Source organism: Prinia subflava, chromosome 13, assembly GCF_021018805.1.
Source record: "Prinia subflava isolate CZ2003 ecotype Zambia chromosome 13, Cam_Psub_1.2, whole genome shotgun sequence".
In the NCBI taxonomy this organism is placed as follows: domain Eukaryota; kingdom Metazoa; phylum Chordata; class Aves; order Passeriformes; family Cisticolidae; genus Prinia; species Prinia subflava.
Window position 1 is genome coordinate 12,815,265 of NC_086259.1, and position 27,404 is coordinate 12,842,668.

The 27,404-nt window shown below is 43.0% G+C and overlaps 3 protein-coding genes across 9 annotated transcripts in view; 1 reads left to right on the forward strand and 2 right to left on the reverse strand.

Annotated features, from left to right (window-relative positions):
- Positions 1-124: 124 nt before the first annotated feature.
- HSDL1 (hydroxysteroid dehydrogenase like 1) lies at positions 125-5,304 on the reverse strand. Of its 3 annotated transcripts, none has more exons than XM_063410991.1 (5): positions 5,165-5,304; positions 3,956-4,188; positions 2,889-3,334; positions 1,307-1,534; positions 125-407 (listed from the first exon to the last, which is right to left on the reverse strand). In XM_063410991.1, exons 2-5 carry the CDS (start codon positions 4,173-4,175, stop codon positions 300-302), a joined length of 1,002 nt encoding a protein of 333 aa, XP_063267061.1. In that variant the 5' UTR covers positions 4,176-4,188; positions 5,165-5,304; the 3' UTR covers positions 125-299. The 3 variants fall into 3 exon arrangements, with proteins under 3 accessions (XP_063267061.1, XP_063267060.1, XP_063267062.1); XM_063410990.1 differs by lacking the exon at positions 5,165-5,304 and adding an exon at positions 4,914-5,106; XM_063410992.1 differs by lacking the exon at positions 5,165-5,304 and adding an exon at positions 4,484-4,907.
- DNAAF1 (dynein axonemal assembly factor 1) lies at positions 5,184-17,234 on the forward strand. Of its 4 annotated transcripts, none has more exons than XM_063410985.1 (12): positions 5,184-5,394; positions 6,462-6,597; positions 7,403-7,494; positions 8,317-8,538; positions 9,265-9,431; positions 9,684-9,805; positions 10,328-10,512; positions 10,974-11,219; positions 11,820-11,929; positions 14,599-14,667; positions 15,768-16,119; positions 16,396-17,234. In XM_063410985.1, exons 1-12 carry the CDS (start codon positions 5,184-5,186, stop codon positions 16,491-16,493), a joined length of 2,010 nt encoding a protein of 669 aa, XP_063267055.1. In that variant the 3' UTR covers positions 16,494-17,234. The 4 variants fall into 4 exon arrangements, with proteins under 4 accessions (XP_063267055.1, XP_063267056.1, XP_063267057.1 ...); XM_063410986.1 differs by having other exon boundaries at positions 15,771-16,119; XM_063410987.1 differs by having other exon boundaries at positions 5,184-5,322.
- A 224-nt stretch (positions 17,235-17,458) lies between these two features.
- Positions 17,459-27,404, reverse strand: part of HSF4 (heat shock transcription factor 4) — a 28,007-nt gene continuing 18,061 nt past the window's right edge. For both annotated transcript variants that reach the window (XM_063410493.1, XM_063410494.1), the window contains exons 9-13: positions 25,846-26,067; positions 24,492-24,597; positions 23,473-23,538; positions 21,838-21,925; positions 17,459-20,733 (exon numbers count right to left, since the gene is read on the reverse strand). In XM_063410493.1, the coding sequence (XP_063266563.1) occupies positions 20,537-20,733; positions 21,838-21,925; positions 23,473-23,538; positions 24,492-24,597; positions 25,846-26,067 (679 nt within the window). In that variant the 3' untranslated portion in view covers positions 17,459-20,536. The remainder of the gene's footprint in view (positions 20,734-21,837; positions 21,926-23,472; positions 23,539-24,491; positions 24,598-25,845; positions 26,068-27,404) is intronic.

The following is a 27,404-nucleotide window of genomic DNA, read 5'->3' on the forward strand; positions in this document are numbered from 1 at the left end:
CCACTTTACAAATGCACATCAGCACTGTGTGAGGGACTGTCACTTACTGTTAGAAATAACGCTATACCTGCTCCTGCCCAATTACTGAATAGAGGATAACATCAAGAGTATCAGCACTCTGTCATAAAGGAAAGCAGCAGAGGAGATATTTAATACAAGGATACAGAGGGGATCCAGACTTCTGTTGTCTAGGTTACGTAGCTTGCTTAAAAAGGTATGGGTAATTTACAGTAAGTCCTCCAAGGTTCATTAAACATTTTTGCAGCACTCTGACCAGAATTGTCTCGTGGGACATCGAGCTACTTCTGTTTCGCTTCGGCTGCCAAGGCTTGCTTGCGTAGAATTCCGCTCAAACGTAGTGCAAACCATGCCCACATCCATTCAGGCAGGCACTCACCCACCGTGAACTGCAGAGAGGCACAGGGAGACAACAAAACAGAAAAAAAAATCAAAGGGACAGATTAAGATATATTCCATTGAAGCAAACAGTTTCTAAAATCACTACTAAAGGAAGGCAAAAAGTGCTTGAATATCATCAACTAAGCCTTAAATTCAACCCCTTGGAAGCACACATATTTGTGTGCTTGGATGCACACACAAGGATGTAGTGCCCACAGCTGAGCAGTTGAGTTCTGCAAAAAAGTCCTGAATCCTGATTTGATCAAGTACACAACAGCAATTTTGTCCACTTCCTTTAATTGCCACATTTTGCCAGAATGCATCCTGGCTCTTCTATTCCTTTCTGACTAATCCCCACTTCTTCATTTCCATCTCCTCAACCCAATGCTACAGGAAGCCACTAGGCAGGATACAGGAGATGTGACCAACATGCACAAAACAGTCTGCCTCAAAACCCTGACAGATGGAGGACCTGCTTCCAGGTAGCTTAGAAAAAAAATACAGGTTTTTTCCCTGCTATTATTCCATCCTCCCTTCCCACTCTTCCCCAAAGCACAAATCTGCTCAATACATTAAGACTGAAAAAAGCTATTTCTGTTTACAGAAGACAGTCAAGCACTTGCCCAGACAGCAACACCCCAACAGAAATGAGATACTCTGTTTTTCAGTAAAAAGTTGTCTCTTTCCCATTTCTGCTACGTTTTACAGGAAAATTGGATTCACTCTCTGATCTTAAAAGCATACCTAAGCATAAGTTTCTAAAGCAGAACTAGTGAAAAAAAAGCCACAATGCCTTAAAGTCTACAATACATATTACACTTCTTCAGAATGAGTTTTCCGTCAGACTCCTAAGAAAGTAAACAGCTGATCTGCTGACAAACATGAAATAGTTTAATGATTCAATTACCTGTATTGCATGCTTCCAGTAACCAGTGGTCCTTATGGATAACCCAAGAGTAGAAATAGCATGACTTGCATATTCTTCAGCAGTAGGAAAAATGCTAGGTGTCTTTGACAAATTGCTGTTGAATGATACCATTTTTGTAGCAGTTACAGATGGGATTAGACTCTGAACAAAAATTCCTTTAGAGGCATACTCATAATGTAGTGCTCTACTGAAATAGTCCAAGTAGGTCTAGAAAGACAAAAGCAGAAAGAGACTTTTTTTTCTTTTTTTTTTTTAACAATGAAATCTCAGGGCAAAGTTTTACTAAAATTACAGAAAAGTTTTAACATATTTTATGCACCAGCTCAATAAATATTATTAAATAGTATAAACAGTATAAATAGTATACTATAAAAAGTATAAAAATATGATTTTCTGAAGTATTTTCAACATTTCTATGTGTTATTATTTGCTATAAACCTGTCATGGTACAGTAACTTGCAGAACAAAGTGCTTATCACAATCTGACAATTTCTGCTTAAAAATAATACAAAGACATTTATTTCATCTAAAGCAAACACCTTATTTGGTCTGGGGGCATTGCAAGGACACTCTACAGCCAGCTCTACCTACTACTGTCAGCAGAAGAAAATAAAGTCCCTTTCTTTAATACATTTACAGGTGAATTTTGCATTCAACTCTCTTCTCCAGAAGCCAGGTTAGTTATTTCCTGGGACTCCCTTATGCAAAAAGATTCATTAATGTGTACCTGCATTACCTCTTTAGCTCATTTTACTTTTACAGAATAAGCAAAGCACAAGGCTGATAACTGGGACTGCTGGAATCAGACCGAAAAACGAGCCTGGCTCAGTCTTACCAGGGCAGCAACAGTGATGCCTCCCCTGCTGCAGCCACTGCTGTGCACACAGCCAGTTCTCCCTGAGAAAGGGCAGAGAGCTTTCCACTCCCAACCAGCCTTGCAAAAGGTCTTCCCAGCACTCCGTTGGGAAAGTATCTTGTACAAATGCTCTTACAGCTGCTTTAGGAAAACTAAAGCAACCACTTTAAGCATTATTCACTGTTACTGCACAAAGAGGCCTTGGATGTTAGAGCAGCTTGTTCTCACTTCTGTATTCTGAGGCCAGGCTTAACGCTGGATTGCTGATCTAGGATTTGGATTAATTATTTCAGTCAAATGAATCTTTGGTACTTTTGTGTTTGTTCTTTTTCATTCAAGCCTTTTAACTGTTTTAATTCAGAGTGCAGTTCTATGTACACTTAGCATAATCAAAGGGGCAGATACTCTGCACATGAACAGCAATCATAAGCCAGTTTCCACACTGAAGGAAGTCTGCAAGGAGTTTTACACCTTGGGGTAGTAAGAGCTGGTTTTGCTCCAGGCCAAAGGAAATAAAAGAGCTATGTCAAAGCCCAGCACTTGTGAGGATGAGTTTCCTGCATAATACATGTATCATTCACCTCCAATATTTATACAAATCCTTAGAAAGCATTCCTTGCTGAATGTGTTCAAAAAACCCCTCCTAACAACCAACGTATAATGTACTTTGCAGTGCATGCCATTTAACACTAGACCCCAACTCACTTTAGAGGCTCCATAGACCGGCGACCTCGGTGTTGGCTGACAACACATTGATGAAGAAACGTTCACAATTGCCCCTTTCCTCTTCTTCACCATGCCTGGCAGCACAATATGTGTCATCAAGGTAGCAGAAGCAATATTTACATGGATAAAGTCCCATAGCAAATCCTCAGACAAATCAGTATAATCGTATATGGGGGGATGAAATATTCCTACATTATTCACCAAAATCCCAATTTCTCTGTCTTTCAGAGCCTCCCTAAGGCCTGGGTAAAGCTCACGCCCCTTGCTGAAATCAGCTACTATGGTATCTGTTTCCACTTTATAGGTTTCAGAAATGCTCCTGGACACAGCCTCCAGCTTCTCTTTGTTTCGGCTGACTAGGATGATGTTGACACCACGCTTTGCCAGTTCTTCAGCATAAGCCTTCCCAATACCATCTGTGCTACCTGCAAGAGAAAACAGCAATAGAACACACAAGTGAAAAACAGAGCAACACCAGCCTTCTACTTTGACAGTTCTTTCAATTATACCTTTATTTTTTTTTCTGAGATCATGTGGCACTAAATATATTGAATTCAAAGACACAGCAGTGAAGACAACAGTGTCAACCACCTTCTGCATTCCCTTCATAGAAGTTTTATATTTTCTATGCCAAGAAAGAGCACAAAGGAGAAACTTAATGAAAGGCAGGGATGTCAGAGGTACAGGATTCAAACCTTGCTGAAGAACTAGGGCACATATGAACACCCCATAGCAAGAAAAGGATATCATCTACATCTCTGTCTACACTTGCAGGTGATCAAGATGTAGCCTGCAAATTTGGGCAACAGTTGCTGTGATTATTTCTCAGCAGTCAGTCAACTCACTTAGCTTGCCCATCTCTTGAGGAATCAGTTTGTTAAGGCAATGAACAGCCACTGCTCAGGCAGAATTAACCTGCAACCAGAGATAATACAGGCCCCAGCCTGTGACAATAAAGCTCTCCCAGCACCACAAGCCACCAAGTTTCACAGTACTGGCACAGTATGTTACATAAACACAAGCACATTCACCACTTCATCTCTTACCCGTGACCACGGCCCATTTCCCGTACTTCCTGACGAGATCCATCTCCCCGCCCAGCTTCGGAATAACGTGCAGCCTGAGCGCGCTGTACGTGTTCAACGCCAGGGACACACACTTTCTCACTGTGTACCAAGCTCCAACAATAGCCAGGGCTTCTATATAGAAACTGCAGGAGCGACTGATTTCTCTGTACAAGAGGAAGAATTGATCCACTGCAGCCATGGTGATCACAAGCCTGAAAAAAAAAATACACAGGCCATGTAAACTTATCAGACTGTATGGATAACCTTTGAGATTCAGCATTTAACAGTTTGAGCACTGTTTTGATCCAGAAAAAAAACAAGTCAGTCTGCTAAAATTTGTGTGCCACCTACCATCATTCTCACTAGTTTAGGTACTATTTAGCCCTTTCCAAGGGTTGAGCTATCAGTTATACTGCAATAACAATGATCAACGGTTCTGTAAATAAAACTATTCAAGCAGAAGCTGAACAGGTGAAAAACAATTTTAGAAGATGAAAAACTGCCTACAAGAGAGTCAAGGATAACCAGCGCGAGAGAGCTGAGACACCAAGGAACAACGGGCTCTTTCAAGGACAAAACGCCACATGAGAGCCAAAGCAGGCAGAGACAGAACGTCAGTCCCCAGCGCTGTCAAAAACACCGCATCTGCCACTGTCCTGAACCACGGCACGGTGCAGCGCATCGGGACACCGCACACCTCGCTTGCTGTGCCTCACACGCCTTTTACTAGTTAATACATTTTTTAAACAAGCACAGATCCGTCCGCTCATCGGCAGGACCCGATGTGGCACCCGGAACATCGCCTCTCGCCCGCCTCTCGCCCAGGGTGGGACAACGGGCTCCGGAGCTCGGCTGGAGCTCTCAGCGAGCTGGCCCGGCGCCTTGGCCCCTCGCCCAGCCCCGGCCCAGGTCCATCCCTGTCCCGGACGAGTCTCACCCCCGCCGCAGCCCCGACCCGCCGGCGCCTCCCCCGCGGGGCCGGGCCGGGCCCGCCGCCCGCTCTGCGCGCTCTGCCCGCGCCGCGCGGGGCCGCCGGGAGCGGCAGCGGGGCCTTGTGGGGCTGCGCGGCGTCGCCATGGCCACGGCGGGGGCGGCAGCCGCGGCTCGGCCTCCGCTCCGGCCCTCGCCTGCCGCCCACTAAAGCCCGTGGACATTTTGTCTGAAAAAGGCAGAGCGTGAATCCCCTACCGGCTCGAGGGGTGTTAGAATGCAGGCGGCGCCCGCTGCAGTGTCGGGCAGCGGCCCCCGAGGGGAGGTCCCGGTGCCTGAAGCGTCAGAGGCGGCGTTGGGCGGCACCGGGAGCGGAGGTGCGGGCCCGGAGCCTGAGGGCAGCGCGGGGAGCACAGGTGAGCCCCTGCGGCTCGCCCGCCGGCGCACACAGCCGCACATCACGGCTCTTCGCGCTCATCCGGATGCAAGTACGAGTGTGTGCTCTCTGCCAGCAAAGTCACTGGAAATCCTGCCCTAACTGAGGCATACTCAGTTGCTATCTTCCTGTGGTCTTTTTTCCTTTCTCGACATTTCTATACTTTCCTGTTGCCGGAAAAGTATTCCTCCCAGTGTTGTAATCACACGGCCAGCTTGACCTGTAAACCACAGAGTCACAGGATGGGTCAGGTTTGAAGGGACCACAGCGGGTCCTTGGTCCGACCTCCCTGCTCAAGCAGGGCTATCCCAGAGCACACGCACAGGATTGTGGAATTGTTCTGGAATATCCCCAGTGAGGGAGGCTCCACACCCCCTCTGGGCAAACAGTTCCAGTACATGGTCACCCGCACGAAAAAGTTCTTCCTTATGTTCAGGTGGGAGTTCTGTGCATCAGTTTCAGCCCATTGCCTCTTGTGTAACTAAATATGTCCAATTATTATGTTTTAATTACAGTTGTATTTAAGTAAGCTGGTACAATCATCTTGTTTACACTTTCTCTTTAAATGTATGAACTACAAGTGCCAAGTAGAAAGTTCAGGACAACTATCTGAAGAGACAGATACGAAATTGCAGTGAATGAAAGGCACTGTAAAGACACCTTCCAAGGAGCACAAAAGGGTAAATTTGTAGAAGAGCTAGACTAACAGTGCTTGGGATGACTCTGATACATCATTGCTGTAGTGTCTTTACAGTAAACTCAAATTGGTGTCAATTAAATAGAATATATATTAAATGTCTAACACCATAAGAACAATGGTGTCAGTACTTCAGTGTCACTGTACATTGTAAGAATATTAAGAATAATGAGTACTGACTTCCAGATCTAAAAAAAAAAAAAAGCAGATTTCAACAATTCAGTTGCTACTATTTTATTTTATGATGTTGTGTAAAAAAAGTTAAGTTTCATTAAAAATGTCAGCAGAAATCTTGATTAAAACACTCTCTTCTTGAAATTCATATTCAAGTGCTCTTCAATATTTCTCCAAAGTAATTGTCAACATGACACATTTTCCCCACCCTTGCTGTTAAATTGCAACGCATTTTCTTACTTATAAAGCTGTTAAAGCTCAAGAGGAAGAAGTCAGCTGTATGTCCAGAGCAGATCAACAGAATGAACAAAAATCAGGTACTGATGAGAAGTCTGGAACCAGCTCATCCAGCCAAAGGACAGAAGGAAGGAGAGGCTCTGTAAGGTAAATCAGGAGCTTTGCTATTATATGTGTTCATCTCAGTTCTGCAGAACAGTTTTGAAGATGAACTTGAGACTAATGGATAAATCAGGTGTTAGTGATATTTTCAGCATCTGTACAGATGTTTGGGTTTATGGCCACAGCAGCAAACTGCATTCTGACCACTAAATGAAATAATTTAATGGATCCTCAGAAAGTTGTACAAACTCCTGTGGAAGTCGAGCCAGTAGATTTAACCCTTTCTCTGCATCAGTTCAGACCAAGCATTCTGTTAATTCCTAGTGGCACTCACAGCCAGCCAACAGCTGTATGTGGAAACTTCCTTGAGTGCTATTTTGGAGTCAGCATTTCAATAAAATGTTGGGTTGGTTACTACTGACTTTTCTAGTCTGAGAAAAATGTTACATTTTGGCTCTGCTACCAAAGGTCCTGTACTAAAACAAGGAGGAATGGGGGAAAGAATTGGAGAGGACACTAACATTGGAACCAGAAGCTAGCATAAAATCATGCTGCCCTTTTCCAAGAAGATGGACTCTCTAATTCCTTGTCCATTTTCCTATGAACCCTTTGTTTTTTAGCAGAAGGGCCTGGTAACTCACTTCAAAGGTAGAAATGAAAAGCCACACTAAAAAAAAGCACTCCTTTTTTTTAAATTTATTTAGAATATTATTTTGAAAGCTGTAGCTATTTCTCTTGAATAAAAGAATTGTTAATGATGTTACAATGGAATCTGTAAGGAAACCAAAGATCTCAGAATGTGCACTGAAATACATTTTTTGTTTTGCTTCTGCTTCCTGTACTATTTCAGAATGACAAAAAAGATTCTGCTAGACATCTGTAAACAGCAGAAATTATACTGGACCCCATACTTAAATGATACACTGTACTTGCATTATAAAGGTAAGATGTGATATGACTGCCTAGCTTGATCATTCTAAGTAGCATTTTAGCAGAAAATTTACTTCATGGCTCACTGAAGTAAGGTATCTAGTCATTCTTCTAAATTAGAAACACAATTTTATGTAACACTGGATTTGGGAAGCAAAATGAGTCAATGTGAAGGTAGACAAGTAAAGTGTACATCTAACTCTCTTGTGGAGCCATAGGAACAATAGGAATCCAGGGACAGATTTTTGGTTTCTTTTACTGAAACAGGAGCCTCTGAGAAATGTCTTAAAATACTGGCCTGGGTTGCACTCAGAGGAAAATATGCATATTTCTCCTTAAATTGTTTGTATAAAGAGCTTTTTCCAGCTTCTGGAACTTTTTTACTGCCCAATAAAAATGGTCAGGAGGAGAATAAACAGTAAAGACTTGTTGCATGTTTGCAAACACTGCTGAAGGAAAAAATAGTTAGAATGAACATTACTCATCCTCTGGTGATTTCTGAGCAGGTTTTTGCATGATGCAGTTACTTGGTCCAAGTTAGCCTAAGAATTCTTCCAAATAAATAGAATATGCTACCTTCTACATTCTTGTTTTTGCTGTGTATTATTTTGCACCTAAAGGGCTGCTGAGATAACAGACCAGAATAGGTACCAACCTGGTTTTGCCCTTTATGGGCCAGAAACATGCCATGAGCTCAGTGGAAATATTGCAGTAACTTCAGTACCAGTGTTCTGTCAGGCTGCTTCAACAGCTCTGGTTTAATGGAATTTTCTCATCCAAAGAATCATTTTACCCAATGCCATTTCATTTTGAAACATCTTTTTTTCTCTGCAGGATTTGACCGACTGGAGAATCTTGAAGAATATACTGGGCTGAAGTGTTTGTGGCTGCAATGCAATGGCTTAAGGAAAATTGAGAATTTGGAGGCTCAGACAGAGTTGCGTTCCCTCTACTTGCAACTCAATTTAATTGAGAAAATTGAAAACCTTGAACCCTTACAAAAGCTGGATTCCCTCAATATCAGTAACAACTACATTAGGACCATTGAGAATCTCTGTAAGAGCTGTTGGTGCAACAGGTTTTAGCCTCTGGCAAGCCCCTATTTCCTAAGCTCTGACTAAGCTTTTGTTAGTGGCACTAGTTTCGAGGGATTTAAAAATTTGTGTTAGAATTTTGCACAATATCCATACTAAAGCCCACAGGGCTTCTGGGGAGGAATAAAACCTGTGTTGAGAAGCAGAAAATACATAGAAACTACTTTCACATGGATACTTATGATAATTAAGTAATTTTTCCTCTCTTTTTAATGCCATCTCAGCACTTATCTGTGTTGCAGACAGGCTGACAATCCAGTTTTCACCATTTACTTTACGGTTAAGATGTGCTTTGGCAGTTGCAGTCACAATTACCAAATCTTTTATATCTGCTGAAAGATTGATTCTGTCTTGAGCAGAAAATAAAAAAATATTTCTGTACATTAGTGCTTGCATAAATGGGACAATTTTGATGCTCAAGCTCTTGCTTTTGTGTAACTAATTACTTTGAAATGTGAATTAAAAACAACCACCATCCTAAAACCAAGCACCCATTTTTCCCTGGGGTGAAGAAAGCAGCTTTGGAGGCCTGGCCAAAAAGTATATATAGCAGAATAACAAATTGAGAAAGATCTCCAAATTCAATATAAACAACTAGTTTGACAATGCAGTTTTTACTTGCTCAAGAAACCCTCTGTGAAGTGACAACTCTTACCTGTCCTTTTACTGTGCTGTTCTTGTCTGGCAGCTTGTCTGAAAGTCCTGCAGACCCTGCAGATCGCTCACAATAAGTTACGAACAGTGGAAGACATCCAGCACTTGCAGGAATGCCCCAGTATTTGTGTCCTTGATCTTTCCCACAACAATCTAAGTGATCCCAGTATTGTAGCTATTCTGGAGACCATGCCCAATCTGGTAAGCCAAAAACAGCTGAGGGTTTGTGTGGTGTGTGGGTGAACCCCCAAAGTGCCTTTGTTGGGTAGTTCAGTGCACAGTAGGTATCAGTCTAAAACATTATTAAACATGATTTTTTTTAATAATGGTAGATCACCTGTAACACCTTGGATGTTTTATTCATTTCTTGCTTTTGAAATGACAGGGGAAGTGCATATCCAGGCTGGGGGTTTTGCTACTCAAGCTTAAAAATTGTTTCCCTTGTTTGCCTAGCATGTGCTGAATTTGATGGGAAACGAGGTGATAAAGAAAATTGCTCGTTATAGAAAAACACTCACTGTTCGACTAAAACAGCTGACATATCTGGATGACAGACCAGTTTTTCCAAAGGATAGGTAAGAAACAGCCATCTTCTTTACACAGCAGTAAGAACCAAGTGCTAACAATCACTCATCCATTTTTGTCAATACTGTCAGGGAAGGAAGATGGACCAGTATAATTTATTGAAGGTGGATACTTTGAGGAGAAGAGTATTGTACTACAGAGTTCTACATCTAACATACCTAGAAAAAAAAGCAATGTATTTTTTCACAAAATAATTCTTGAACAGAATTGTCTCATGCCAGGTCTGTAGATCAGAGGCAAATCCTGATTTCAACAGAACCTGAGTGGGTGTCTGGAACAGCTAAGCCAAGATCAAACCAATCTCTGGTGGTGTAATCACCAATCAGCATTTGTATATCTCTGTTTCTTTTGTGAGATAAATGTGCATCCCTGTTGCATAAGGGATTGTCACTGCTATCTGATTTTTTCTCTTGCAGCTATTTTGTGCTGTTGCAAGCTATTTTAAATTTCTCTGTCACTGCAAAGGTGGGCTTTCATAGCTGTATTACAGTGAGCTTTTGTGTTTTCATTAGAGCCTGTGCAGAAGCCTGGGCTGTTGGAGGGCTTGAAGCTGAGAAAGCAGAAAGGGAAAAATGGGAAACCAGAGAGAGAAAAAAAATCCAAGATAGCATTGATGCATTAGCAACATTTAGGCAAAGAGCAAAGGAACAGAAGACACAAACTTGCATGGAAGAAGTTGCAGCAGATAGCCAAGAAGGTTTGTGCTTACTGTTTTGGAAGATGTCTGTGACTACTTCAGTTTGAATGTGCAGAGGAGGCTTTATCTGATATATCTTTGGATTGACTAACAAGTAAAACTTTCTCTTTAAGCAAGTGGATTGCACAAAGGAGAGGGTAACCAGCACTTGTTGCTGATCCATCAAAATCCTCAAGGATGTATTTAAATATGTTGTGAGCCTTTTCAAAGTATTAGAAATACCAGACATTTATTATTTAAGCATTTTCTGATTTTTTTTTTCTGGGGAACTTGTGTTTGCTGGGGAGCTGGGATGGGAAAACAGCATTTTTGCAGTCTTGGGAGGACTACTCATCCATGAATAGCTGCTCAAAGTAGGAGCTTTTGATGCATATTCCAGCCCATTGTAGCAGTGTTTGGATATTCAAAATGAGCACTGGTAGATTAGCTCAGCAATTCTAATGAAATTATTTGTTCCGTAGGAGCATCTGCAAATTCAAAAGATGGTGGTGGAAATTCTAATACATCAGAAATTTCAAATAGATCAGAAGAAGAAGCCCAGGAACAGACTGGGAAATTTAAGAATGAGGGGTTTGATGTTTGTGATGAAGTGACAACACTTCTACCAAATCTTGGAGATACCAGAGATTCCATATTTGGAAATATGCCTGATGAAGTTCAAGAACCAGACTCTTACAAATGTGCAAATTTCAACAAGGGGACAGATGGTAACGTACACAGCAAAGACCCAGAGCAGACTGAACAGGCAGAGATGATTTGCCAACCTCTTAGTGGAGTCCTGCCTCTGCTGTGGCTCAACACAACTAATTCATACCTTAAAATATTCCATAGATTTCCACAGTGACTAGGTGAAATCAAGCAATACTGGGTAAAATATTCTTTAAATACAATGAACAGTAAAATTCTGAAGGCTTAACCGGCAACTTCTGCAACTTAAAGGTGGAACTGCTCAAACATGCCAGGTTTAGTGCAAGGCCAGGGGAGTTTACAGACTTCCCTTGCTCCCACGTAAACTGGGCAGTCTGTCTGCCAACAGAAGCTGGTCATCACTCCAGAGATGGTTTTGAACCTTCACACATGGAGAAATGCTTTTATAGATTTGTGGAACACATTTGCAAAATGCAAATATTAATTTGTACAACAGAAGAGAGACCCAGAATATAATAGAAAAACAAATGTTAGATTGAGCTATGAATTCTGCAGTGGTAGTCACTCCCCAGCAGTGTGGTTCTGCAGGGTTTGCTGTTGCAATGTAGACTTTTTTTATTCAGTTAGTTCTCTGCAACTAACTATTGATTATTCTGTAGATCTACCAGGACAGGAGGCAGCTACTGACAAGGCCGTGCTTCCTGAGAGGGAGGAATACACTGAAACTGAGCAGTTCAAACTGGACACACTGCAGACACTTTCTCTCGATGTACGTATTGGATTCAGACTTTGAGAAGTTCACATGTGTGTGTTGTCTTCTCCAAGTTAATTCTTACAACATTCTGGCTAATAAAACTAAATGGACAGGTTTTTAAGAAAGGTCTACTGTTAGGAAAAATTAAAAGAAAAGAGAAAAAAACCCCAAAAAGTAAAGTTGCAGGGGTATTCTCCAGTGGAGCATTTATGAAGAATGCTTCCAAAGTTTATTCTGTCCTTAAATTTTTTATCCTATAAATCCTTTTCTCATGTAAATCATCTGAAGTTGACCTTCTATCTTTATGATTTCTCTGGAGAAGCTAATGAGGGCTCTCATTTAAAAACATAAATTACAGTGAAAAGAATCTAGTAGACATATTTGTCCTCTTAATCAAAACTCAGATTAAATATGCAGTTGAAAATAGCTATTGCAGAAAAACCATAGGGAAGAAATAGCACCCTATCATTGTAAATGTTACCCAGCAGTATTAGGTTGTATAAATTAATTCTCAAAATAGATCTCTGATGTGTGTTTTCAAGAAGAGCAGAATGTACACCATTCAGATACATAATAAGGGACTGACATTTGTAGTATGTCTTGTATTATCTAAAATGTCTATCTGATGCCACATTTAAACATGTTTACCACACTTAACCATGAGGAGGATATAGATACCACTGAAAAATACAACCTCACTTCAAAGGAGAATTGTTCAATATGTCCTAATTAGGACACTGCTGATAAACTGACACTGTCAGACTGTGATACAATCAGCAATAAAAACTTCTGAGCTTATGATTTCCCAGAGCACTTAATACACTCTGTGATACCCTATACTGCCATTGTTCACTGCTGGCAGAAAAGCCTTTTATCTTTGCCATGCTCCAATTTCCCAGGCAAAAATTCCGTGTTGTTATTGAAGGGCTCAGCCCACTGCTTCAGCAGAGGGTTTGCTGCTGCCTCCTCCTGTTTGGCTGGTTTTAATCATAGCCTTAAAAAAGGTAGTGGAGAGAATGGGCAGCAATTAAAGTATGCACAATATTGTTCTTAAAAGTAGATTTTGAAGTATGTGAAGTAAAGGTTTTAAGTATGCAGTGACACTGTAGGTACCCACAGTGTGAAGATCTCCTTGATTCAGTGTTTGTTTTGCCCTTGATGCTCTGTAGCACCATAGGAAGATCCTGTGCACAAACTTGCAGGCAGTATAAAAGTAACTCTTCAGCACACATCTGTGGGGTGTTGGAGATGTAACAAGTGGGACTATTTTAACTCTACAGAAGGAAAACCAAACCCAAATCCCACACTAATGCACATTTCAGTGTCCATGCTCCTTGTTCTCCAGTGATATTTAGTGATAGGAAGAGCCTCTCCCAAGAGCCTGCAGTACTCACCCTATTGCAGACACTGCGAAGGATCTCAGGGCTGACATAGCCGGCAGTGCCTGGGGAGATGTGGATGGTGAGCGGCTCTGGAGCAGCACCACTATCTTCATTCACATCCTGAGCTCCAGATGCTCTCAGGAGGGATATAAGGGAGGAGAGTGGAGGAGGAGTTGCAATGGGTGGTTATGACATCCCCATGTCAAGCAGAAACAAGCTCCTGTTGCTGCACATGCCTTGGCAGTGTGGGAACCTCATTCCCATGTACCTAAACTGGGTCAACTCATACTTGTCTGCAAATGCACCCTGATGACTGAAACAAGACTTACAGATATTTCATCTCCCTATTGACATCAAACTCCACATTCGTCTCAGATCCTAATTTGTACACTTTTAATGCAATTTTTATAGAACTGTGTGACTTCAGGACATGCTGCACTAGCTGCAACCATATCAGGAAGGAGACATTTCCTTTCTTGATTTTAATTGTGTAATAATCTTCACCACACAAGACAGTACAGGTGTTCCTGATGCTACCATACCAAGCAGTCTCCTAGAAAGTCATTAAGTGCTAAAAATATCTAAAAACAAAAGGAGAAGCTTATTCCAGTATTGACCTACAGTAAAAAAATGGCATTAGGTATTAGTTTCTACCTGTGACTTTGCATTCCCACCTTCTGTGTTTCCTTTCTTGTCAGCAAATTATAATTTTCTGAGATAATATTTTCTAGTGGACCTGTCTGAAAAAACAAACAGTTCTCAGCAAGTTTGCAGTTCTGGGTCTTAATTATGAGGCATTCACAGTACAACAGTGGATTATTAGGAGTATTTAGGTTAACAGAGCTTACTTGATATGCAGTTTCAGGAATTCTGCAGGTCTGGATTTGGCACTTACTCATACAGATGGGTTGCAGTTAAGTCTATTGCAGGGGATTAAGTCTATTGAATAGACAGGAAACAGCTAAGAGAATAAATCATGTTTGCTTTTAAAATCCTGGTAATGTCTTACTCTTTATCCTGTTTTCCTTCATAATCACACAGCATAGTAGAAAACAGCATTCAGTCTGACATCAGGGCTATTGCTTTCCCATTTGCTCTTTCTGGAGACAGATGAACTTTCCCTTTCCCACATGTGTTTAACAGAAACTGTGCCCGTGAGAGGATGGCAGTGGTGTCTGCTGGCTGTGGCCTCACACCCTGATGAGCACTGCTTTGAAAAAGTTCTCCAAGGAGCCAGAGATGTAATTTTTCATGGGTTACAGTAGCTCTTCCCACTGATTATGGATCTGTGATTGTTTTCAGGAACTGCCTGATTTAGAAGATGTAGTTGTTGATGAGTTTCTCCCAGAAGAGGAAATCTTTGTTCAAAAGGTAACATTTTCATTAATTCCAGTAATGAAACTTCCTTAAACACATTTACAAAGGTTTTGCAAAATGAGGATCATCTAAGTTGTGAAATGCTGGTTTGGAAGATGCAATCACATGCATTTGCAAATGAAAATGGATGGTTTCAGCAGTTCATATCTACATGTAAATCTTCCTTTGTTTAAATCTGACTTTTTTATATTCTTGTGCATAGAATAAAGAGAATAAAAACTTATGATCAGTAATGCAACAGTAACATAAGTTTAGTTTCTTAATAGGATGTAGTGTTATAATGAAGATTAGTCTTAAAATATACTGTACCAGTATTAATATGGTGCAAATTGCCTGCTGCTGAATAAAATCTGGTTTTTCAAATGAAATCATAGAGAAATTGAAACTCTACTCTCTACTGCAGGCCAGTCCTTGTCCATCTTACAGAGTTTTGCTTTGCTCAAACTAATCTTTTAGGCATAAGCTTATAGGAAGAAGTAGAAAAAAAAAAAGACAATAAAGTTCAAAAGCAGTTTTCATTTTCATGCTGATCATAGAATCATGTGGCCTTGCTGGAGACAGAGGCTGGTACAGTACATACTCTCACAAGGCTTTCCAAGATAATGCCAACTATTCTACAGTCAGCATAGGCATGGAACTGACTTGCCTTTTGGATTACAGACTCATAACAGGGCTGTAAAATGTCTCGGGCAACAAAGCCTGCAATTAAAAGAAGGCAAGGAAAGAGAATTAGGGAAGGAGGATGTGTTAGCAGCTGTCCTGCTCCAAAGGCTGCTCAGTTCTCAGCTGGAGATAGATGAAGATGTTGGTCAGGTTCCTCTGTTTGGAGGAAAATATTAGAGCAGAGCCCACACACTGCTCTTTTTATGAACTGTTAATTAGTTTATGGTCAGTTCATTGGAGTTGCCTGAGAAATTGCCAACCTAAGATTCATTCACAAAGCAGCAGAACTATGGGTGAAGCATATATTCCACCTAATTTATGAGAACAGCACATTAAAGCTGACAACTGTCACATGGATCCAAGAGATATTTACCCATCCTTTGGCTTTTATATCTAAGAATAATTTTTCAATCACATTTCTACCTTTACAGCAGGACAATCACCCAAAGATTGAAATAATTTCTGAAGTGACAAATGACAGCAATTCTGCATTAGAGGAAAACAATAAAAGCATGCTTGAGAATTCAATAGAAGAAGTTCCAACAGGAATTTTTTCAAATGTATGTCAGAACCATAAACAGCATGAAAGGGAGCACTTAAGACCCCTTCTCAAAAGCTTCTTTACAGAGCCTGATAATTCAGAAAGATATCTGGAGATCAAAGATAAAGAGGTAGTCCCTTTGAAACCCTTGATACAAGAGGTAATCACTGAGCCCAAGGATCATCTGCTGTTGTCACCAGTCTGTCACCAACCAGATGACCCCAGCTCGTGGGAAGAGGATGGTAAGATTACAATGACATTATTAATCCCAGAGAAAATGGGGGTGCCACAGACACACTGAGGATCTATTCAGCTCCTGTTGAGGGCTGTTAGTCACAATCACCTCTTCCTCTTATTTATGTGGACATCCTAATAAATCAGGAATTAAAATGTTTTCTTTTTCTGCAGAGGATTTCTTATTGAATTTCATTTAAATGGTTTTTAATAATTGGGCTCTGTGTTTCATTTTTAGTATTAAAGACCACAAGTGAGTTTCATTTGCCTTTTGCTCCTAACAGGGCATGGCAGTGATGGAGAAGCACAGGGCCTGGCTGAGGGGGAAGGAGGTCCTCATGAAGCACCAGGTGACAAGGATGGTGAGAGTGGATTGGATTAATCACTTCAAACAAAACAGACCAAACCAGGAGCACAGTGTCTGACTGCATGCAAATCTGCCCAAAATATGGAGGCTGGCAATGGGACCATTTGTTAAAGGTGATGTGACATTGTGATATCAAAACTCACTGCCCTCGCCTCCAAGCTCCTCAGGGCAGCTGCCTGTTCACTACTGTGAAAATTACAGTTTAAATTCCAGTCTTGTGTTATTTGTGCCTTTGCACCCTTCTAGAAATGCCTTAGTTACATGTTTATATATCAGTTTCATTACAGATATAGTTTCAAGCATAATTCAGTGTGTCTGTCATTTGACTAAAAATAATTCTGTTTGTAATCACATTATTTTCATTTGGTGTTTTATATTTTAATTCCATACCAGTGTACATCTTAGCAGATGGACTCCAATGGCAAATGGAGAGTCTTCTTGATGGGATATTTTACTGATGTAATATCCCCTGACATCATGATTGTTTATGCCTAAAAAGATGCAGAAATAGCATCCATGCACAGAAAATCTGGTTTTACCTTTTAGGGCATCTGTAATGAAACATACACTTACATCTGCTGCTTTTAGTGTTTTTCACTGAGATGTGTCTCAGAATCTGGATTTTGAGTATAGCCAAGTTTAGGTGAATGTCTTTCTTCATACTTCTATACACCTCTAATAATTTGTAATAAATAGAATTGAACAGTTCTTGTAAGTGTGCAAATTTAAAGAAATAAAACATTCTTTTGGGCTTGTTGAAAAGATGTATTTCCTACCACCTGGTGCCATCTGGTGGCAAGAGAACCAGACCTCATAGTAACACAAAATATTTGTGAAAGCCCTCAGAGAGGACAATACAATTGCTTTAAATTTCATCCATTTCCCACCTTGCATGAGTTAAAACATGCTGGAAAAGCCTTGGCCTCCAGACAGGGTTGGGGGAAGCCAAGGGCCTGTGGAGCACAGGGTTACCTGAAGCAGCAGCGCAGGAATCTGCTCTTCAGAAAGCTGCAAATGCTGCCACCAGCCTGTATGAGCTCCATCCTGAAAAAGCAGCTGCTTCCTTTTCTGACAGAAAGCTGGATAAGGACTATTTTGAGGAGTTTGGGGTTTGCATTTTCCATGCTGTGTTTTGGTGCCTGTCCTGGTATCCACTTACTACACTAAAAACAGGTAAACATAAAGGATCACATTATGTTTGCAAACAAAAGGTTTAAAAAAATAATTCAGAGAGTGAAGTTTGAGCTCTGTTATCACTGAAAGCAAGAAAAATAGGACAAATGGGGGAAAAAAGCAGCAAATAGTTTCAAGAACTGTAGATTCTTTTACTGTGACCCTGATTTTACCAGCTACATCCACCCTGAGAGGCATTTGAGTTTGAAGAATTCAGCAGCTTTCCAAGCTGTGTTAACTTCCCCACATCTTACACGGGAGGATTCCCCAGCCCCTGTGTGTTCACACAGGGACCACAGCCCACCAGGGGCCCTCACAAGCCCTCTGAAAGCTTAGCAGCGATTTTCACTTGTCACTGAGGCCTTGGGAAGGAGAAGAGGAGTAAGGGACAGACGACAGGAGTGAGAGAAATGCCAAAGCAGCACGAAATGAGAAAAAGGAAACGTTTAATTAGTGTCTTCTGTAAAACTTTACAAATGTACAGCATAGTGCAAAAACGCAGTCTCAGCACATCACCTTCAAGTAAATGTAACAATGTAAAAAGCCGAGGAACACAAGCCTTCTTCACAGGAATGGCTCCCGAGTGCTCTTCCTGGAGGTTCCTCTCTCACCATCAAGCTCCAATCTCATGTTTATAGTAGAGCAAAAAGCCTAAAGAAAACCCCACGAGCCCTCCTGAGAGGCTGCTCCCCACGAGCACAGGCTGGAGCTGCCCTGCAGGACAGAGGCAGGGCCCAGCTGCACCTGGCTGTGCCCACGGGCAGCTCTCCCAGGGCTTCATTTCTCAACCCCAAGCAGACAATCCAGTCAGACACAAGCGCATGCCCAGCCTCAAGCATGTGACAGGCTCCAGAAAAATACAGGAAAACTCCTCAGGAGCGTGAAGTTAAGCATGTGCTTAAATACCTTGTTGCATCAATACATTCAGTGTTAACATGACAAAAGCCTAGAGTGTGGGAGTTCAGAGAAGGGTGTAAATCTTGAACATTCACTGTCAGTGTCAGGAGACACCAGGCAGTTTTCAATTAGCTGTGAGAAAAGAAGTAAACAGAGTGCAACTCAGTGACTTTCCATCGCTGGAAAGGGCAAAATAGGGTGGAAATGGGCTGAGCTAGGTGAAATTTCTAAGCACAAATCTGTCAAAAAGAAATACCTTGTCCAGGATACACTCAAGCACATCGTCTAAATTCCAGGCCCATGGGGGCTGCTGGAATTTTCCCTTAGTCCTGAACACAAAAACAGTGGCTGGGATTAATTTAGGAGCTCTCACAACCTCGCTCCTGCACAGACCACACCACCAAGGAGTGACAGAGCTCCCAGCACAGGAATCAGCTGGGCAAAAATGTGCTCAAAAGTGAGTGTTTCTGAACTAACACATTTGTTCACATAGTGATAAATGGATGGAGGAAAGGGCTGCGACAGGAAGGTCCATTTTAAAAATGCTCATCTTATTGAGATTTTTAGCCTGCACTCATCTGACTGGTTAGCTACACTTTGGGGTGGATGCTTGACCACAATGCTCACAAATACAGTTCATAACCAAAAATTGTCATGGCAATGAAGGCAGGCAGAGCATTTCTTCAAATGATATTGGCACAGCTTAAACCTCCCTGTCTAAGCCCTTAGGAGGCCTGAGTTAATTGAATTTCCTGGGTCTGTCCTACTGCATTTGGGTAACCTTCCTAAGGAAAAGCAACTCAGGTAGAAGATACTGAGATAAATAATACGTTCTCATTAGAACTACAGCATAAAAAACAAAGCTGTGCTTTGTTGAGAAACTCAGTTTTCAGAAACCACATGGATGGGGAAGGTTAGTTCAGCCTTTGAGGCTGGTCTCAGATGCACAAAGGACAGAAGTTTGTGGGACATGGTGGACTAACCATTCTGCCTCTCTCCTACACTGAGCAGCTGAGAGTCCTTCTAAAAAGGGGAACCAATAAATTAAACTGTTTAATCAAATTTTATACATCAATAAACCAACAGGCACATCTTCAGGGGAAATAGAACAGGTCAAAGCCAAGGGAAAAAAAAAAAAACACTAGACTGGACATGGAATACTTAGCCAGCACCAAAAACCCAGAGTGCACTCCCTCAGCCCTCTCTGCACATGGAAAATTGTGTGTGCAGAAAAGTCTATCCCTTTTCTATTTTTTAAGTATGGTGTGCCCTGACTTTATGTAAGAGAAAAATAATTTGGGGCAAAATAAATCCCAAACAACAAAAGCTCTCAACTCAGCATGGGATGTTTTGCAGCCTGTGATGGTGTGCAGCTCCCCTAAGAGCCAGAGGCACATTCTTGGTGGGGTCACTGAGAAAACAAGGCTCTACACACCCCAAAAGATCTTCTTCCTACTCACCCTAGGAACAGCGGGTGCATCCCATTAAACCCAGAAAATGGATAAAAAATCTTTTCAGAGCATTGGACTGGCATGTAGAACTATTTTGCTATTAAAAAACAAGGGTCAGGCATCTTAGCTAATCTGTGCTGCCCCAATAAAATCCAACAGTTTGCCATTGCAGGCACTACTCAGGATCACTATTTTATGAAGTCTCAGATGGACTTTCAACCTACTCTTCACTTAAATTTTATTAAAAGGTTTGAAATTTCTAAAGCATTTTCAAGGGAAAAAAAAAAATCCTGGCAAGTTCTCCCTCCCTCTCAGAGCAAGCACAAGAAGCAGTATTTTGTTTTAAAAACAGTGAAATCCAGGTGCAGGGAGGGTAATGCAACAGCTACTGACCATTTCCATCTACTCAAAAAAAAAAAAAAAACGGGCACAAAAAGAAACTCTCTTGCAAGTTTCTGAGTCAGTTTTGTTTCTTTACATTCAAACCTGTGGATGCTTGGGTGGCTGGGAGGGAGCTGTTGTTTCTTGGAAGTTAAATCACTGGCTGTTGTCCATTGAAGAACTCAGGTTTAGAGGGATATCCCCTTGGACACCCACAGAGGTCATGTAGGAAGCTGTATTTTCAGAAGGAACATAAAGTGATGAATTTTCAGGCAGGCTGATGAGGTCGTTCCCAAAGATGGACTGACGGTCAAGGAGGAACTGCTGGGCACTTTCAAGAATGGCATCTTTCCCTAGGAAAGGACAGCAGAAAATTCAGCTTCTGGAAGGCAGGTTGTCTGGTTTTACATAAACAGAACTGGCAAGTGGCAAATCCCAACTGCAGCAGCGACTGAGGAGCCTCAGTTCAGCAAAATCGCTTGGAAACACCTGAGCAGAACTTGGGCTCACTCAAAAGCACATTAAAATCAAGGGGAGTCTCTGCAGGTCACCAGGTGGGTTCTCCCTGAAAGCTGAGATGCCTCACAAATGAAAAAGGCATGACTGAATGACTCAGGAGACACAGAGAAAAGGATGAGAGCAGCTGCTCTTCTCCTTCACTCAGGATGTGTCTTTCTCCCCCTTTGTAGAAGGACCAGAAAGACTTTGCCAACAGGGGAAGCTCAAGGACTCTCTTCAGTGTACCTGAGCTTTGGATGCCTTTGAGGTGCTCATGAAAGAAGCTGAGGCTGGAAGTCCTTGAATGACACACAATGGATCACAACTGGGGCAGGTTCAGGTGGCTGCAGCACCAAACTGGGGCTCACAGGAGCTCCTCTTTCAGGCCTGTCCCAGCTGAACACACATGAACACACATCGTGATTGCACAGCCAGGGCAGCACCCCTGGATTCATCTCTAAGGTCAATGACACTTTATTAGAGTCAGCAGGTGGATCAGCTGCACTGTTCCCTTAAGGTCTGCTAAAAGGTCTGGAGAAGGAGACACACAACCTGTGCCTCTGGCTGCCAGCAGCTACTGGGGCACCTCCTCTGCAGCAGGAACCAGAGGAAACCCAGGAGTGCACAGCTCTTACCACCCCTACCCATGAGATCACCACATTGCTCTGAGGGGGCAATGAACAGCAGAGAAAACAGTGGAAACACTGACAGTCATGATGGGGACCCATTGCAAAACCAGCTGAATTCCATTTACACCTCAGTTTATCCCCCACCCTTTTCCCACAGCTCAGGCACTGGCTGAACAGCTGCTGTGGAAACACTGCTGACTGACAACCATGAAAGTAAAATGACAGACGTGGTTTGCTCCCTCAAATGGCAAACTGTCAATGCTGGACATCAAATCTGGCTGCCTGAACAACATCCCACTGCCAAGTCCACAGAGCTGCCGGGGCTCCTACCTGGGCAGGTGCCGTTGAATGGTGGGTTGAACACTTTTGGGGGCAGCTCAGTTGCACTCTTCTCCAGATCCACTGTGAGTCGCTGCATCTTGATGCAAAAATATAAACTACAATGTACAATTATACAAAGACAGGGGAGCTTGTTAGAACTAGGCCATGTCTGAGCACCGGTGCTTCACCCCAGTGCACAACACCCAGCAGTAACACAAGCCATCCTCCCTGCCCAGCCGCTCCTCCCAGCCTCACTGCACTTCACTGGAGCAGCCACACTGTGCTCAAGGGCAGAACTGCCCGAGGGCTGTGGGAGGTGCAATCCCCTCTTCAGCACTGGCTGATGGGGTGAGAAGCTCATGTCACCTGAGGAGCCAGGCTGGTGTCACTGTGGCTGCCATACAAAGCAAACCCACAATCCTCTGCAGCCACTAACAAAGAGGAAAGAGAATTTCTTTCCATTTTTCTATGACTCTCTTTAAAGTGAAGCTAGTTTTTGCTTACACAGTGCTCTAGGCACAGAGTTCCTGCACATATTGCTTCCAGGCTTCTCCATGCTCATGATTTTTTGTAGGACAAGCAAGAGCTCCTGGGAAATGTAGTGAGCTCAAGGACCGAACTACTTGAACATTGCAGCCTCTTTTCCTGGCCTTTTCTCTCATGCAATTCTTTTTAAAGGTTACAGCCCTTGCTTCTAAGACTTGCTAATTAATATTACCTATTTCTTAGACACTTTCCTTCCTAATGCTCAGGAAGTGGAATTATCTAGTAAATTCAAAATTATTAAAACCTAAAAAGGATGCTGATACCTTAAAGAAGGCTTAGAGACCTTTTGCATTTCATTAGAGTAGATAACACTCTGCTTGTGCATCTCTAGAGATATCTGGCAGAACCATCCAAGCCTTCATACAACCTGATTGTCAGCGAGGGCTCTGAAAATTCACTCTCCATCATGCAGGAAAAAGAACCCAGCCAAGCAATACACTTCCAGCCTTAATACTTCTGTGAGTCTATGATTTCCTTCACTGTTTATTGAACCTGCTCTTTCTGCACTGCAGAAATGTTTGTGTAAGTATCAATTCCAAACAAATACTCATTTCTTCATGTAAGGGCATGCAGGAACCCCTGTTCTAACTGCATGGTATTTTACTGCTCCTGAAACATACAGGGATGGCTGCACTTTGTAAAGCCATATTTTATAAAGAGCTTCGGCACAAACACACTTTATAAATCGAAGGTATTAGTAGGATGTCACATTCTCACTAAGAGAAAGTTCAGAGCAGCCATTGCCATTGCAATTAAAGACTCCAGGACACCAAGAGTCAGTCAGAGCTTGTCTCCAGACAAAGCCTGCCTGAGTGGGAAAAACAGGTCAAGAGTATAATACAACACTCTCATGCTGCCCCCAGGAGATGCCTACGTGCTGTGCTTTAGCCCAGTCTCCCCTCTGGTTATGAAATAACTTCCTCAGCTTGGCACAAGCTCTGCTTCATAGTTCCATTATTATTTAGGCAAGGAGATCCAGGGAAGGTGTCCCTGCAGTGGGCAGGGGGTTTGGGACAGGATGAACATTAAGGTCGCCTCCCCTCAGCCATTCTGGGGTTCTGTGATTATTGTCATATCTCAGAAATACACGTCTCTTACCGGGGACAGACTGGCTTCCATTTCAGTCAAATTCCACTCACTCAGAGGTAAATTGGGATTAAAGACCTGTTGGGACAAAAACACAGTGAGGGCTCTGAGAGGTGCAGTGGTTTGAGGTTCTCCTGCCCTCGCCTGCCTGCTGGGGGGTGCAGCCCTGCACGAACTGAAGCTGCAGACAAAGGCTCCTGTGCATTTGTGCTGATCCACGAGCCCTGCTGCTGCCAGGGGAGGGACAGCACAGACACCCCACGCCACTGTCCTGTCACAAACCAGGGCAGCTGCACGCACAAATCAAAGCCCCTTTTCTGCTGCTCTTGAGTCCTAGGACACACCCAGATTCTGATGACTTGGAAAAGCATTACAGAGTGCAGCAGGAGAGGACAGGTTACTGTTGCATCATGGCTTTGGTGCTAATTTCTCGAGAAGTCTGAGCAATTTGGGAAAAGGAGCTGTTGATCTGGGGCCAATTTTATGATTCATTCTCACTCTTATGACATTAGTTGCACAGAGAGAGAAGTGTGTCAGTAACAGGAAAACACTTCCTAATGAGGAACAAGAAACAAAAACCAACAGTCAGTGATAGAGCAGGCCACTAGAAAAGCTCTCTGTAAAGTCAGAATCAAGCACAGACACTTAGGAACTGACTTGAAGAGAATAAGATTGATTTTTTAAAATGACTTTTCATTCTGTTTATCCATGCAAGTTTACATGCCTTATTAAACGTATTTTACATATTAAACATATTTTACATATATGTGTCAGGTCTCATGTTGATTTCTTTACTGAATGCAGGGGTTTGTGCTCCTAGAAGTTCAAATATGCATATTAAAAAAAACAAAGGAGGCACAATTTAAAGCTAAAATCTTATGAGCAGGCTAAAACAGAGCTGTGACTCCACAAGCTCCATGTGGCAGATAAAATGCCACACAAGAACAAGCAGCATGACCTGATCCACAGCCCAAAGGAACCTCTGTGAACTCCAGAGCTCTGTTTGATGCAGCCTTCCCAGCAACACTCACATCCAGGAGGCTGGCAGGCTCCAGGCTGTACTGCTGGCTCCTCAGCAGCAGCTGCAGCCCCTCCAGGCTCCAGTCGGTGCCCTCCAACGGGTCTGAAATATCTGTTCTGAGAAAACACAAGGGGAAACATTGCCACAAAGAAAACTTGCATAGATACATACAGAAAGCAGGACTGAGCAGCCTTCCAGAAGGATGTTTATGTTTACAACTCATTTTGAAAACCAAGAACCCACTGTCAGCCTGGGTTTATGCTATAAAACTTGGTTTCATCCCAGAGTACAGAGGGGACTGGGCAGATGGTAGAACAAATGAGACAATCCCTCTTCTAGGTGACACGTGGTTTGGGGATAGATACTCTGTGCCCATCTCCTCAACACTGGGAAAATTAAAGCTTTCCCTTAGAAGAAATCCTTTTAGAGATGCAATTGGAACCAGAACAGGCTGCATTGCCATTCTCCTTGGTCCAAGATGCCTTAATTACTGTTAACTAATGCTCTTTAAAGGCATGACTTTTAGCTGCAGGCATTTACCCTGCAGGCTGCATTTACTAGAGACATTCAGCTAAATGAGCAACAGTGAGGCCCTGCTGGGATTAAACCCCCTAAAGCTAGAAAAAAATCTCTTAAAATCAGATCTTTTTAAAAGGGTTTATTTTTCTTCTAGTAATATGTTTTTAAGCATCCAGTGGGTTCAGAAGGAGCATTTTGATTCTCTGGAAGGATTTAAAGGAAAATGGAAGCTTTTATTATAACTCTATTGAGTGTTTTGGGCTTCCCCCCCTCTCTTCCTTACATTGCTGCAGTGGCTACCAAGAATGAACAGCAGTTCAGTTCCACATCATCCACCCAGCTGCACCATGCTTTCCTTCTGCTGGTGAGGCCTCTTGGACACTCTCCCATGACATGGGTGCTGTTGGGATTTCAGCCTCAGAGCCCCAGAAGTGGTTCCCTGGGATGGCCCTGGGGTGACCCTAATGTCACAGTGCCAGTCCCCTGGGCAGGGGTGTGGCACAGTCCAGTGCAGGCCTGCAGACACAGGGGCTGGCCTGGGCTCCAGCTTTCCCTTGGACCTTGGGCAAATCCTCCCCAATGCACAAAGCCCCTTCCTGCTCCCACAGCTCTGATGCACATCCTCTGACAGCTCTTCCTCTGCTGGGTCCTTCAAGCAGGTGCTCCACATGTACCTCTGTGAACTGTCCCCTGGGACTCAGAGGTCCCCTAGCAGGGGCCACAGGAACAGGATGGAGCTCACCAGGCTGCACCTGGCTACCTGAAGTCCCCCTCCCTCCCCGCCCTGGAATGGGAGGAGAGGGCCATAGGCAGGCAGGGCCAGAGCTCTGCCTGGCTCTCCTCACCTGTCCAGCAGTGCCCTCCTGCCCCTCCTGTCGGGTGCCTGGGGGGTCCCTGGCGGGGCTGCACCGCTGCCTTTGCCCTCCAGGACAGACTGCACCATGGCCACGGGCAGCACCGGCGGCTCGGCGCACGCGCGGCAGCCGGGCAGGGGCACCTCGGGCTCGGCGCTGCCTTTCACTCCGGGGCTCGCTGGCTCCTCCTTGATCAGCATGAGGCACTTCTCCCTGCAGAGACACCACTGAGCTCCACAGCTGCTCTGCCAGGCCTCGGGCCACTGCCAAGGGCAGGAGCATGAGGCATTGCTTCCACTTCCCATCAAACTGCCCCAGAAGGTCTTTCCATTTCCTCAGATGGGCAAAAGAAGCCAGCAGCCTCTTTTTCTTTTCAACAAGCTCCAGAAACATGCTCAGATGAAATATCTGCAGTTGCTTCATCAGTCACAGATATAATGAATTTCCCCATTCAATTGTTTTACAAATAGGAAAAATAAATTTCCATGCACTGATCATTTCTTGGGTGAGTGTTAGGGACAGGTTAAAGGGACACTGGGCTAGAGAGATTCCCCTGAAAAAGAAAAGTCTCCATCCTAGAGATAGGAATGGGATCAGTAAGACCATCCATGCAGGAGTTGGGATTGGATCAGCAAGCACTTTAGAGATCCCAATGACACAGGTCAGGGTCTGGTGGCCCTGCAGGACTTGAACAGAAGCTGTTGAGATCTGGCAGTCATAGTCAGATGTTTTACTTGGTTGGAGGCAGAGGTTTGCCTTTTCCAATGGGAGAGGCACTCCACATTATTTCCAGATAGACAAATGACAATAAAGTTCTGTTTAGAAGCATTTTTTGTGTAAAAATCTACTCTGTGTTACTTGTAGGAGACTTTAGACCTGCACAGCTGGAGCCAAAGTGACAAAGGCATGGAGATACCAGGGATGGTATGTGACACACAGAGCTTTCCTCAACATTCCTCTCAGATCATCTTCTCACCTCGTGGGGCCTAAATTCCCACCAGAAGCACAATTGATTTAGGAGGTTCCACACCTGAACTGACTGGGGCCAAGCTGGCTCAGATGCTGAAGTCGTGCAGACACAGCACAGATCAGAAGCCACCAGATGGCACTCAGTAATTAGTAGAAATAAGCAACTTAACTTGAAGGTTATATTAAAGATTTTCTGCTTTAGAAATGGCTTCCAGGTTTGTTTTTTTAAAATCTGAAGCTCTTTACATACTTCTAGTTAATTTTATGGCTATGGTTTCAATTATGTAACAGATTTACAGGCAATTTCTACAGCGTAACTGCCTTGCCTCTAAGTCTGAGAAACTGTTTCCATGATTCATCTGTCTACTTACTTTCCACTGACATAGTTTAGCTATTCTGCTACTAGCCCTAAATACACTGCATGTCTGTGGCAGGAAGAGATAAGCATTAGAATACTTCTGCATTCAGTTCTTAAGTTACTGGGGCCTTTTCACAGAAAAGTTGTCAAACATCGGAAGTTGTTGTGATGCAACCTTACTGTTCTCATTAGCTGTTAGATGTACAATTTGATTGTTTCTTCT

Bases quoted from the DNA above. Each gene is read 5' to 3' on its own strand.
- HSDL1 (XM_063410990.1), bottom strand. From the start codon at position 5,053: ATGGCGACGCCGCGCAGCCCCACAAGGCCCCGCTGCCGCTCCCGGCGG. The intron at 4,189-4,913 runs GTGAGACTCGTC...TTTTTTTTTCAG, and splicing joins GGGTCGGGGCTGCGGCGGGG to GCTTGTGATCACCATGGCTG. The intron at 1,535-2,888 runs GTGAGTTGGGGT...TTGTCTTTCTAG, and splicing joins CGGTCTATGGAGCCTCTAAA to ACCTACTTGGACTATTTCAG.
- DNAAF1 (XM_063410985.1), top strand. From the start codon at position 5,184: ATGCAGGCGGCGCCCGCTGCAGTGTCGGGCAGCGGCCCCCGAGGGGAG. The intron at 10,513-10,973 runs GTTTGTGCTTAC...TTTGTTCCGTAG, and splicing joins TGCAGCAGATAGCCAAGAAG to GAGCATCTGCAAATTCAAAA. The intron at 11,220-11,819 runs GTAACGTACACA...ATTATTCTGTAG, and splicing joins TTTCAACAAGGGGACAGATG to ATCTACCAGGACAGGAGGCA.